This window comes from Trachinotus anak, unplaced genomic scaffold, assembly GCF_046630095.1.
Source record: "Trachinotus anak isolate AG129_WGS33_773 ecotype Australia unplaced genomic scaffold, CSIRO_AGI_Tana_v1 ptg000018l, whole genome shotgun sequence".
Taxonomy (NCBI): Eukaryota; Metazoa; Chordata; class Actinopteri; order Carangiformes; family Carangidae; genus Trachinotus; species Trachinotus anak.
In genome coordinates, this window is record NW_027273869.1 from 6995001 (window position 1) to 7008179 (window position 13179).

General features: G+C 44.8%; 1 protein-coding gene across 8 annotated transcripts in view; it reads left to right on the forward strand.

Moving 5' to 3' along the window:
• sox5 (SRY-box transcription factor 5) overlaps positions 1-13179 on the forward strand; it is a 93751-nt gene that overhangs the window by 47684 nt on the left and 32888 nt on the right. For all 8 annotated transcript variants that reach the window (XM_071501616.1, XM_071501614.1, XM_071501618.1 and 5 more), the window contains 2 exons: positions 2473-2645; positions 3894-3962. In XM_071501616.1, coding sequence (XP_071357717.1) covers positions 2473-2645; positions 3894-3962 — 242 coding nt within the window. The remainder of the gene's footprint in view (positions 1-2472; positions 2646-3893; positions 3963-13179) is intronic.

Consider the following 13179-nt stretch of genomic DNA (forward strand, 5'->3'; position numbering starts at 1 on the left):
AGAGTCCGAATGGGATGGGACAGGTCAGCTTGGTTAGGGAGTCTCGTCTCAGTTAGGAAGAGTGTTGTTTTCTTGGATTCTTCTTCTTCTTTCTCTGCAAATACCCTGGTTTAGCAATAAAAGGTCCACAGCTGAGAGGGGGATTGAGAACAGCTTGTAGAAGAAGAATAGACTGGTTGTTCTTTTTTTTCACACCTTACTATTCAGGCTGCTGGTTGAAAGAATGTCCCTCCACATCAACACACACATAGACAGTGTTCCACACAGAAGTACCCAGTTTTACTGTGTTTGCATTTGTGCATGTGTATGTGTGTGTGTGTGCGAGAAGGGGGTTAACCCCAACAAGAACGCCCCAACAAGAAAGACTCCTTTGATCCATCGTTTCACCTTTGCAACCCCCCTTATCCTTTTCTTTCCCTCCCTCTTGCCCCCTTCCTCCCCACCCCTTCACCCCCCATTTGAACAGGCTAACATTTTTAACACAAGGCTCTTTCTTGTCTTGGTCAGCTTTGGCTACACTCACACACTCTCTCTCTCTCTCTCTCTCTCTCTCTCTCTCACACACACACACACACACTGTCTTTCTGGCTCTACAAAGGTGGGTCTGTGAGTTAGGACAGCGGCGTGTTTATTTTTCCAGCGGTCAGTGCTCCCGACAGTTGCCTTTATTGTTCATTGTTGGCGGATGGATGGAGTGCGGGGGGGAAGTGAGGGTGGAGGGGGCTGGGTGTCGGTGGGCAGCGCAGCGGAGGCAGACAGGCGATTGGGGGGGGGGGGGACAGCTACCAACAGGGAGGACAAATGGATGGATGGCTCTCACCTTCCCGAGTGGTCAAAGGGCAGGTCAGCAGCCATAGCTCGTCACCTTAACCCCCCCCCCCCCCCCCCATCCCCTCCTCTGACTCCCCCCTTTCATCTCCCGTTGTGTTTGTCTTTCTTTTCCTCCCTGCTGCCCTCCTCTCTTTCTCCCTCTCACTCTCCTTCTTCTCTTCCTCATCTGGTTTGACTGGCCCAGGAATGTGCCCCTGTTAAAGGTAGCAGCTGAAGAACAATGGGGGATTGTGCTACTCCACACATGCACCTACACACGCGCACACACATACACACAACAAAGGCATGTAGGCAAACATCGGTACATATGACCAGACATGAGCACACACACTCGTGCTGATTGTGCCTCAGTGTGCCTCTCTCTAACTACATCCTGTTGAATGATTTAGGCCTTGTGTGGAAGTGTGTTTGTGTATGTGTGTGTGTGTGTGTGTGTGTGTGTGTGTGTGTGTGTGTGTGTGTGTGTTCGTAATGGAGCTGGTATGTCAGGATCTAAGGAGTCAAAGGTCAGGCCATGCTAAATGTGAGCAGGAGGTTGGCTGACTGCAGGATAAACACAGACCAGACACACTCTCCTTCTTTCTTTTGCTCTCTTTTTTTCCTCTCTCATTCACACACACACACACACACACATTCACACAAAAATACAGCTTCATAGCAACAGACTAATCCCTGAATTTACCCACAATTCACCACCAATCAAATAAATTTTGATTTTTCTTCAAGTTTTAGTGAGAAATGTAAATTTTCAAACCTGGCTGAAGATTTATTGTTTGTTAAACATGAATGAATCTGGCTCCAATTTTACATTTGTTTTGCCGCCACATTTTGCCTGTTTACAAATGTTTCCATTGCCAGATTCGTTCTCTTTATTTCAGTAAGGCAGTAACAGCAGTGATGGATGTGGTCTGAGTAATCACTGCTGGCCCTCTGTGCCCAGGAAAATGAGTCAACATCTGGTTTTACAACTTCACAACACATATACCCACCTTCCGCTGACGTGACCCCTCCCACCGTTCAAAAATCCCTAACCAGTCATATATTAAGCTGACCAACAAGCCATGGATAGCTTTACACTGCTTTGTTGTTCCTTCCCTGTTTCCCTCATGCCGCCGACCTTTAACCTCCACCCCACAATCGTTTCTGACCTCCACATAGCCATGAAAATCTCAAAAAGAAGACCGTGCTGTGACATCTCCGCTTCAAATTTTGTATAATTTCCAACCTTCTTTCTTTCTTTCTCTCATCTTTACCTTTGAGCATCTTCTCTGTACACTGATCTTATTCTAATGCATTAGTCCCTTTATTTCATTTAAAGAGATAATAAGTTTTTAAGAAACTTTACTTAAAAGTAAACTTAAAGTTTGTTTTTATTTTGTCCACTTTCGAGAAGATCAAATTGCATATGTATATGTAACAAAAGATAGATAATAAGATAAATCTGAACTGCTCCCAAGTGCATCACAGTTTCTCTGTGCCAAGTCTTAAACAACCACAAAACTGCTTTCAACAACGGCTTTCAAGTTGTACTAAGCACTTTCAGGTTTCATAACGTAACCTCAGCTGAGTCTTGCACTCTTCTTCAAAGTACTACCATCTCACCTTTGACCCTTTTCCCTCCCCTCCTCTCTTGTCCTATAGGTACCCCAGACAGCCTGGCGGAGAAAGAGCGCCAGCTCATGGGCATGATTGGTCAGTTGAGCAGCCTCAGGGAGCAGCTCCTGGCGGCCCACGAGGAGCAGAAGAAGCTGGCCGCCTCGCAGATGGAGAAGCAGAGGCAACAGATGGAGCTTGCCAAGCAGCAGCAGGACCAGGTACAGGAGCACGCTGCATGGGGAGGGCGTCATTAGGAAATATATGCATACGCTGCAAAAAAAATCCATCCTAACAAGTCATTTGGTGTGATGTATGGACACACAAATTCACATGGACACCTAAACATCACAAATAGTCATCAGAAATTCTCACACACATTTTGAGGAAGGTGGCCTCAAAGGTGTGATGAAGGAAACACATCATGGTGGGCTTTTTCCTTTCTCTACCTTCTCTCTATTACACACACACTCACACACACCTCATACAGTGTTCACGCAGCCAAAGATGTGTGCCTTGGGCAGCTTGAACACAGAGACATTGCATAGGAATGAGCTGAGGGTATGTAGTGTTGGAGCGGATGTAGCTGAGACATACACTCATGCACTCAGACGCACACACACACACACACACACACACACACACACACACACACACACACACACACACACACACACATACTCCAAGCTCCCAGGCAAGAGTTTGCCAGGTATTTGCATAGAGAAGGGTTTCCCTCTTTATTGTGCTTTTTTGCTTCTGGAAAGCTTGGGTGTACAAAGAAAAAATCACACACACACAAGCACACACACAGATGTTTGGACAAATCACCTGTGACAAACACAATGCCTTACAGTGCCCTTGGCTGAATCACGCACACACTGGATGAGGAGCTAGTGCATGTGGAGACTTTTGTGTGTCTGTTCCACTTGCTGGAGATTTTCTGTGCAGGAGTTAATTACATCTTAAGGATGCAGCTGATGCCTTGATGCAGGATGGACTTCGATGGTACTATTGCCTCTATAAGGTGACGGCGTGGCATATTTTTTTAGAAATGACTGGTATGTTTGTATTGATCCAGAGCTGAACCCACAGTCCACAGAATTATCTTCAATAACATATAACCTGTAGAGGAGCATGTAATCTTCAAATCAAAGAGAATACTCACCTTCACAAAACTACACTCAGACAAAAAGAAACCTAATGTTTTTCCTTCCCTTTATCAAAAGATAAGTCAGTAAATGTGTTGGTGTGACACTCTTGTCCATTTGGCTATGAGCTGAGTCCAGATGAGATGAGCTCTTTAATATTTCATACCAGGGCATCAACCCTCTGTCGTGCAACTGGGGCCTCAGAGACCTGCAGATGTGTCGCATCTCCCCCAGGCCCTCCACACACATACCACAAACACACACACAAGCACACACACACGCTGTATATACATTCCAATGTGTTGTGTGCTCTGTCCTCAGATTGCCCGGCAACAGCAGCAGCTTCTGCAGCAGCAACACAAAATCAACCTCCTGCAGCAACAAATCCAGGTGAGGCCGGTTTGTGTGTGTGTGTCTGTGTGTCTGTGTGTGTGTCTGTGTGTGTGTGTGTGTGTGTGTGTGTGTGTGTGTGTATGCCAGCGTATGTATCTTTACATGCGTATGTGTGTGTGTGGGCTGTAACAATCACAGTTTTGTGATTGTGATTGTTACAGCTTTTCTTTGCTCAGCCATCAACATTTCGGACCTGAATCAGCGTTGACTTATTATAGCCCCTCCTCCTCTAATACACAAACAGACACACACACATATACAACCTGTGTAATCACTTAAAGGTGGTCAGTCTGCTTGGAAAAAATCAGAAGTAGGGTGCTGGTAGGGTGCTATGTGTGTTTTAAGTCTTTATTATATAAATCAAAGTTTACACATCAAACTCCTGGTGAAGGACACTTCACTCATGTTGATTCCATTGTGAATGTGAGTGATTGTGAAGGTGTTTGCACAGAGGGAGCAGTAGATTGGCTCGGATGTGTTGCACAAATCCACACCAGGCAACTCAGTCAGAAAAGAGGCAAAGAAAGGTTTGGAAAGAGGCTTGAGCATCGATTGATCTTTTCCATGGTTTCAAGTCAGAGCCCATAAAATCTAGTTCTTCATATTAACCCACCTTAAACATTCAGACCAGCAACAACCTTGTGTTAAAGAAATGCAACAGGCTGTGTTAGTTCAGCACTGTTCCTGTCCTGTCCAGGAAGTCCAGTTTTTGTTTTTTGTTTTTTTAAAATTATTTTAAAGTAATTTTTTGGTCATTTTATACCTTGTTATTTGATAGGACAGTGAAGAGTGACAGGAAATGGGACGGAGAGAAGGGAAAAAAAGAAAGAAAATTATGCCAAGTGATGCAAATTGGGGAGGCTGAGGTTCATGGTTGTCCCTCACCCCTTGCCTCACCATGATGAGTGAGATTCATCATTTCATTAGATTCAGTTTAAACAGTAAGACAGCGCTCATGTTACACATTAATCCACCAGGAATTAACCCTAGCTGGCCCTTGATTAGAGTGGTTATAATTTGTACCTGGGTTTGAGGTCAGGTCTTGGATATTAGGAACCAAATGGACTCATGACAAACTAATTTAACAGATTTTTGATCTCCAGCAGTGGTGCCCTCACAGATGGAGCGCTTAATGTTAATGTTCTGCTCCATCTAAAACTATGACCAGATAAGAGTTTGAATTCATCTCTTAAGTTTTAAGTCACATGGTTACCCCATATCTTTGACCACCTATCCTGCTGAGTTACTGAAAATAACAGAGAAAACAAATAAAGTTTGGGTGATTTACTCCACATAGAATTAGCCCTTCTGGGGCTTTTGGGTGTGCACATATTTTCCACCTCTCAGAAGAGGACGGATTATGTTTCGCTCTGCTTTCACCAGGCAGTACTGGGAAATACAAACTTAGTTGACTCTTATTTGGAGCGTCCTTGTTGTGAGCAAGATGTTCAACAAATCTAATTATATAGATTGTATAAAGACGTGAATAGTCTTAATATAGACATAAAATTAGTAAGTAAATGAACTAAAGTCCCTTTTAAAGTGATTCTGTGTCTTTAGGTCCAGAGAAAATGGGTGGGTATGTATGTAACACTTAAAAATGGAAGTATTGTCCTTTTGGGTGCTACACTGGAGCCTCTATGTTAGTCCAGGTGGCTTGGAACGAATAGCCCAGGCCTTTGTAAAGGCAGATGACACTGAATTTTGAGCTGAGAAAGCCGGGCTTTGTGTCATAAAGAGACACCCTGTCCAAGAAGGAACACACACACAAACACACACACATTCCCTTTCCCCCCGAGAGTTTAGACATACACAGTTTGTGTGATAAGAGACCTTGTGATAGCGTGTGTGTGTGTGGGATGTGTGTCCACGATTCTGTGCAAAGCAGCTGTGTTTATTTGCTTTGTGCAAGTTAAATTCTGAATTGTTCACGTTTTGTCCCTTTGACAAAAAAAAAGAGACCACGTTTGTTTCTGAGGATTCCTCTGTGCGTTCTCGAGCGTCCGTTTCTTCACCCATGTGTATGTGTGTGTGTGTGTGTGTGTGTGTGTGTTTGCCGCAGCTGTGTGTTTTAAGCTATAAACACGTCCGCTCATGATTCACTCCCTCACGACCCCGCCGAGACAAAGCTCTCTTTTCCCATGACTTTGCAACCTTTTCCCAAACAAGCGTCTCTCCATTGAACGGGCCCAACAATAGTTTCTCACAAGCAGGGGCAGCTGTAGGCAGCCTCGTTAAGAGAGGGACACAATCAACAGGGGCTCATCACAGGAGCGCATACACACACACACACACACACACACACATTCACATATGTCACACACATCAAAGTACACACAAATGCGGACAAACATATGAAATATACGCCTTGACTCGCTCGCACACATATCGCAAGCAGAGAGTGCTGCACACTCGCCTGATGATCAAACACACACTCATCATCAAAGACTTGGTTGAGAAATACACTGCTTAATCATTCATGAAGAGATTGTCCGCACAATCCCACAATACAATGGCCTGCCAGAGAGAGGGCACGGTTCCGGGTTCAGTATGTTGGGGTGTGTGTGTCCGTGTGTGTGTTTTTTGTCTGTATGATAAGCCCCTTGTGATTGCATTTCCCCCTAACGAGGCTGAGTTCAGCTGTCCCCTCTGTGTGTGTGTGTGTGTGTGTGTGTGTGTGTGTGTGTGTGTGTGTGTGTGTGCGTCCTTGGCTTTGTTAGGCCCAAACCCCCAAAGGCCTGTGAAGAATGCTTTCAACCGTCCACTTGGAAGAGGTGATGAAATGAAATGAATAATCAAGCTCATGAAAAAGAGAGTGACACACATCCCTCATGAAAGGAGGACAAATTATTTATTGTCCTCGCGTCCGGTTTCCTATTTCTTCTCACCCTGAAACCCAAATCAAGCTAGTGATATGCGTGTTAGTGTCCACCATTTAGGCCAACTCCGCTCACTGAGTGAGGTGCAAACCGGCAAACAAGCGAGTTCAGGCAACACAAGCTAATGACATACAGTATGAACAACACACAGGCATGCACCAGTCATTAGTGCTCACAAGTCACTAATTGATTCTACCTGGAATTATCCATGAATTAGCATCAATTATGATCCATCCAGTTTCCCCCCACACACACACACACACACACACCCACACACACACACATTCACATTGTGTTGCTTTTCAAGAGAGCTTTTATTCTGAAACACCTAATCCTAGCTTAACCCTTGATCTGTCCTGTATTCCAAGTCCTGAACTGAACCTAACTTTAACCTGACGAAGGCTCTAATAATGACCCTTAATCCAAGCCCTGAGTCTAAATGATCAATAACCTTAACCCAACCAATCTAAATCGGATTTTAATCTAAAACCGAAACCCAAATCCTGATCTTAAACTTGTCCCCCTGGGGAGGTGAGGTAAAATTGACCCTCATTTTGCAATACAGTGTTCAGTCTGAAGGTTTAACACAACTGGCTCTCACAGAAAATTTAAGAACAAAAATGTGTGTACAAAATGACACACACAAACACACTCCCACCCCCTGCTAGGGGACTTCTTGTTAAGCTCTGAGGGGTAAGCACATTTCCTCAAACTTCCCTTTGCTTTCCCTCTCGTCTTCTCTCGTTCTAATTAAATGACTTGTCTCTGAGGCTCCCTCCAGTGTTGCCGGGGACGACTGTTGCTGCCGTGCAGGGAAGCGCGACGGGGATGAAAGGAGCTCACCTGCCGAGCGGCTCAGAGCTTACCTTGAGAACACGCACACATTTTCATAGAATAGCAGCAAGACTTCTGTATATTGAAACAGAGGGATGAGGGGACAAGAGTGTGTCCTACCTAATGAATCAAAACGCAATCAAACAAAACACATGCACAAACACACACACACACTGTCAAGTGTGTCTAACTCAATGGTGGCACCTCGGTGTGATGTCTTTGATCTCATCAAGCATCAGCATTGCTATAGGTGGGAGACAGCACAGCAGACAGAAGAAGAATAAAAAGTGAGAAATAATCAGAAAATAAGCAAAGCCACCTGATGTTTGACTAGTTGAAGAGAGGCCAGACATGCTGGCAAGAGTGGCTAACAAGCTCTCTATTAAGGCTAACCTACATTGCTAACTCAATCACAAAGACGCACACCTGTAACACCTAATGCAGCGACAAGCGCAGCCTCTGTCCATGCTGAATATTTTTCATACTGTGGTAAGGGAAGAGGAACACAAAAACAGAAACTCTGACAGACATGATTTTCATTCATTTTCACACTCACTGTAGACAGCACACATGCACACAACACACCAGCACCTCTGTACTCGGTGCATAGGAGCGGCTAACCCAATTGCCTGTGTAATTGTTTAATCAGTCCCATTACACCGCAACCAGTGTAATTTGTTTTCCTTACGCATTGCATGTGTCAATGTGCACGCACAAACGCATGCACTCACAAACTGGACCACGACCAACCAGCCATTCCCTCTGAGACCTACCCTCGCTCACATGCTCTCTAATGTACTCACACGTACCTGTGTGTGTGTGTGTGTGTGTGTGTGTGTGTGCGTGCGCACGCACACACACACACGTGCATTGCAGTGCCACTGTGTCATGAACCATGCCCCTACATTCACAGCAGGCTGGCCTCTAATAGCCCCTGTCCATAGAAACTTAATGGACTAATATTAAAAGCCAGCTACTGCTCTCTCTCTCTCTCTCTCTCTCTCTCTCTCTCTCTCTCTCTCTCTCTCTCTCTCTCCCGCTCTCTCCAAATTAATTATTGGTTCTATCGCTCACACGTCCCCTCTTCAGCAATAGGTCATCCAGGTCTTGCATTAATTGCCGGAGCATATGGTCGCCAACAGATTTTAGCTGTGGGACTCGCACTTTAGCGGGGGCTATTTTGCGCGCTCAGATGCGAGCCATATTGTGCGGCGCTGGCAGCTATTGTTCAGCGCATTAACTTCATAGAGCTAATTACTCCCCAATAATAACTTTACCTTGGAGTTTTTAGCGCGCCACGTGCCAACCAACCTGTTTCGCACCCCATATGTTAATTAGCGGCCACATCTTCATTATGCCGCAGCGGCGCTTTAAGTTCAAGCTGTGCCGCCTGGCGAGTGGTGAACGCAGCCTCGACTCGCTGCCAATTATCCAACTCTTGCTCCCCTCTCCGTCTCTCTTTCTCTCACTCTTTCTCCCTCTCTTGTTCATTCTGGTGTCTCTGCTGTTTATTTCCAGAGAAGTTCTCTCGCCAGGGTGAACTGTCGACTTCTCTCTTTCTTTCTGTCCTCTTTGCCCCTGTGAAAGTTCTCAAGGGAAAGTTTCACGCTTTTGCTATATACTGTACATATATAAATATATATATATTTTTTTTTTTCATTCAGAGTATTTTTTCTTTGTTTTGGATTCAGTTATCACTGATTAGAGGATTTTTCAGATGAGTTCCAGTTTCGTTTGTTGCAGGTTTCTTTTGTGGACGTGGAGGAGGCGTACAGTAGCAGCCCACAGTAGTGGCAGTGTGATGTTTTGTCAGTGTGTGTTGTAGGTTTTCATGCTTGCTTTGGGCCTGATGTGAAAGAGAAGCTGAGGAGTGCGTTATTCCCCAAAGTGCCTGCTGTTTCAGAAGTGCCTTCTCCTTTATGTGGGATCTGGAGATTGTCTGATAGATGTGGCCTTGCTCTCCCTTTCTCTCTCTCCATTTCCCTCGCTCTTACTTTCTTTTTTCCTTCTGTCACTTCATTTCTTCATCTCTGATTCTCATCCTCTGATTTGGGAAGAGCTCTCTCCCTCTCTTTTCTTCCCCTGGCCTTCAAAGTTGACATTACAATCACGAAGCTAACACACACAGCTCATAATCCACTTTAAGGTATTGCATTATTGTATATCCAATATTAGGTAAATATCAGATTAAGCCTTCAATAGGAAGGAATGCACAGGGGGGCATGATCAGGGAGACTGATCCATTCCAATACCATATGACTGGCTAGTATACAAACCCCCGTCTACCCCGCCACACGCACACACACACACACATACACAGTTCAGTCAGTTTTTGTAGAGTCCCTAGTTTCTCCTTGTCACGCTCAACTTGTTCTGACCCATGTTTTCTGCCTCATATGTGTGTGTTTGTGTGTGTTGCACTTTAGAGGTCAGTGTTTGTGTGTGTGTGTGTGTGCATGCGTGCATGCGCGTGCCAGTGATCGTGCTAGGGTAGTGGTGCTGCTCATCAGCTCAGCAGCTGTTACACACATATCTAAGTCAACTATTATAACAGCAACATATGGGAGGGAATGATTCCCCATGAACTCTCTCTCTCTCTCTCTCTCTCTCTCTCTCTCTCTCTCTCTGTCTCTCACTCTCTCTCTCTGTATGTTTCAGCTTTTTTCTTATTCTTTTGTGTCTTCTTTTCATTTTGTTCCTCTTTTTTCTTTTGCTTGATCTTCTTATTCCATTGTGGAGACTTGCGTGTATTGTGCAACAGTTCTGTAGGCTGATTAATGTCTTTCTATTGTGCGCAGGCTTTTTGTCATAAGATAGAAAGAAGCTGAGATAGAGAGGAGAGGACTCAGAGCCTATTAAAGGATCTTCTATGATATTTTCATCTGCAAAGAAAGAAAGCAAAGCCATGTGCACACACACAGACATCATACAGTATGTGTGCCAGTGTGTTTATGTGCAGTATGTATATATTACAGCTGTCGCAGACTCCTCTCCTCTCCTCCTCTCCTCTCCTTTCCTCTCCTCTCCTCTCCTCTCCTCTCCTCTCCTCTCCTCTTCCCTACGGTACATTACAGCATTGCTAGCCAGCTTCACTCCAGCATATGTCCAATTAGGCCTGAAAGGCAAAGCGGAAATGTTCTGTCTGTGATTCGTCCCCGCGGGGGTCCTGTCCGAGCGTTGCGCTGGAGCGCCTCTCCCTTCTGATCACGCGGCGCAGGCAGCTCGGCGGTTTATGGTTAACCAAAATGGTGGAGTAATTATTGTTTTTGGTGTAAGGGGGAAACAGGAGCTGCTTGAAGAGAGCGCTATTCCCCTGCGCTTGATAGTTTGATTACAGTGCTGCCGGCTGCCGCGTGCCGACACACAGGAGCAGGAGGAGGAGGGGGAGGAGGAGACACGATCACACACAGACACACACACACACACACATAGGTATTTACAGTACACCAACATTTATACGCCCAGGGAAACTTGAGTATACACACACAGGCAGGGACGGCTGGGAGCACTGCTCACACAGCAGCTCTCTGTCTCTTTACCTGTCTCAAGCACTGACCTTCAAGTGCCCATATCACTCAGGTATTACCTGGTTGTATTGTGGCACCACCACATCCTTACAATTGTGCGGATATTTCCATCATTCCAGATGAATTTTTCCGCATCAAACATCTTTTTCCTGTCAATTGTCCTACTCAGACGTTACATCTCTGGCCTCCTGGCAAAATCCGAGAGACAAGAAGTGAGAAAGAGGAGATGTGTTGTAAAGAAGAACGTTTTGCAAACGAGAGTACAGGTCAAAGGCCTAAAGAACCCAACAGGGATTTGATTTAAAGAGGCACTCCACTAATTTAACACATGCAGTTTACTTTATTCGTCATGAGGAGGATCAGTCAGCCTGCGACACCACGTGTAGAAAGTCTTCGGTGGCTCTGGAGGAGATTTCTAAAGTCTTTGAAAACATCACAGTTTGTTCTGCAAATGTATAGCAGAAAGCCTTTAGTACAAACTTTTTGGTGTGAAGTTCATCAGGCAGGGAGGCTCCAGTGAAAGATGCTATCAGGTGGCATTATGGGAAATCTAGGGTTTTGGGAAGATGATGTGTACTAAAGGGCTAAAAGGCTAAAAGAATGTCTCCAGCTGTGTTGCTTCCAGTTTGACCCTTTTTTGAATTCTCACAAGTGCAGTACTAATTCACTGGTGAACCCCTTTAACTCCAGTTTGGTTCTTTGCGTTAAGAAGCCATCATTTCGTGACTCGAAGTGTAGGTTTAGAAACAATTTGATTTTAGTCCACCGTAACTCCAAAGTCAGAGCAGATACCTATGAATATCAGGTACTCACTGGTTTCTACTACAGTAGACACGTTTAACTCTAATTTAATTTAAGCCAGCACAGGTGGAAACCCAATGTCTGAAGTCAGTTTCCATACACCTGTTTTTTTTAATTTCCCATAGCACAACTCAAATTGAATCTGAAAAAAATGCCTGAATGTTGTACTCATCTGCCTAAGGTGTAAAAAACCATTGTGTTGATAAAGAGAAGTGCAGAAGTGATGAAACAGACTTGTTAAATAACTGATTACATTGCAGGACCTGCCTATTCTGCTTCTTCTTATTTTATTTCAGTACAGTGTAGGCGCAGTGTTTTTGTATTGTTGCCATGCCCAAAGACTCAAAAGCAAAACTGGTGCCCAATGAAAACACCACATTGTATCTTCCTATGAAAACAAGTTAATAAATGACAAGAACATAAACAGCATGATGGTACCTATAGCGCTAATGCGTTACAGGGGCTCTATTGATTATGTGATCTCAAGCTGTTGCCCAATAGTTTATGGAAAAACATTGATATTTTTGTTATGACTTTTTGGAAAAAAGTCCTTCCCTCCCTTCATGTCTGTGGTTTCTTCATCATACCAGCATTACACCTTGGCTTTTACAGCTAGATAAAATCCCTTATTTTCCTCCTTCTCTCACCTTTTCTCACTCTCCCTCTCCTCCTCACTTCCTCTCCTCATCCCCTCCTATCTTTCCTCTCAAACTGTCAGTCAGTCCATCACACGCAAGTCTTTGTGTGTTGTTTTTGGCAGAACGCTGTTTAGTGCAACCATCTGTCTCCTACTTCTCTCTCTTTCTGTCTCCCTCTCTCTCTCTTCCTCTCTCTTTCTCTCTCTCCCTCTCCTGACGTCCCTGCCAAAGCCACCCATCGGAGGAGCTTTTTTCTGCGTCTCCTTTTAAAATCCTGGAAACCTTGTGAAGTCATATGGCTCTCTGCCGACGAGCGCGCAGAAAGGGTTGTGTCTGTGTCTGTGTGTGCATGTGAGTGTGTGTTTGGGTTGTTGGGGGGGGGGGGGGGTGATGTGGGGAGACAGGACACAACATCATCTTCCAAATAAAAGGAAAAGGCCAGCTGTTGTGAGAGTACAGTGAACTGTCCTAATGACTGGCTTTTTGTCTTTGAATCCAGAAGATGGAGTGTGAGTTTGTGTGTGTGTGTTTGTGT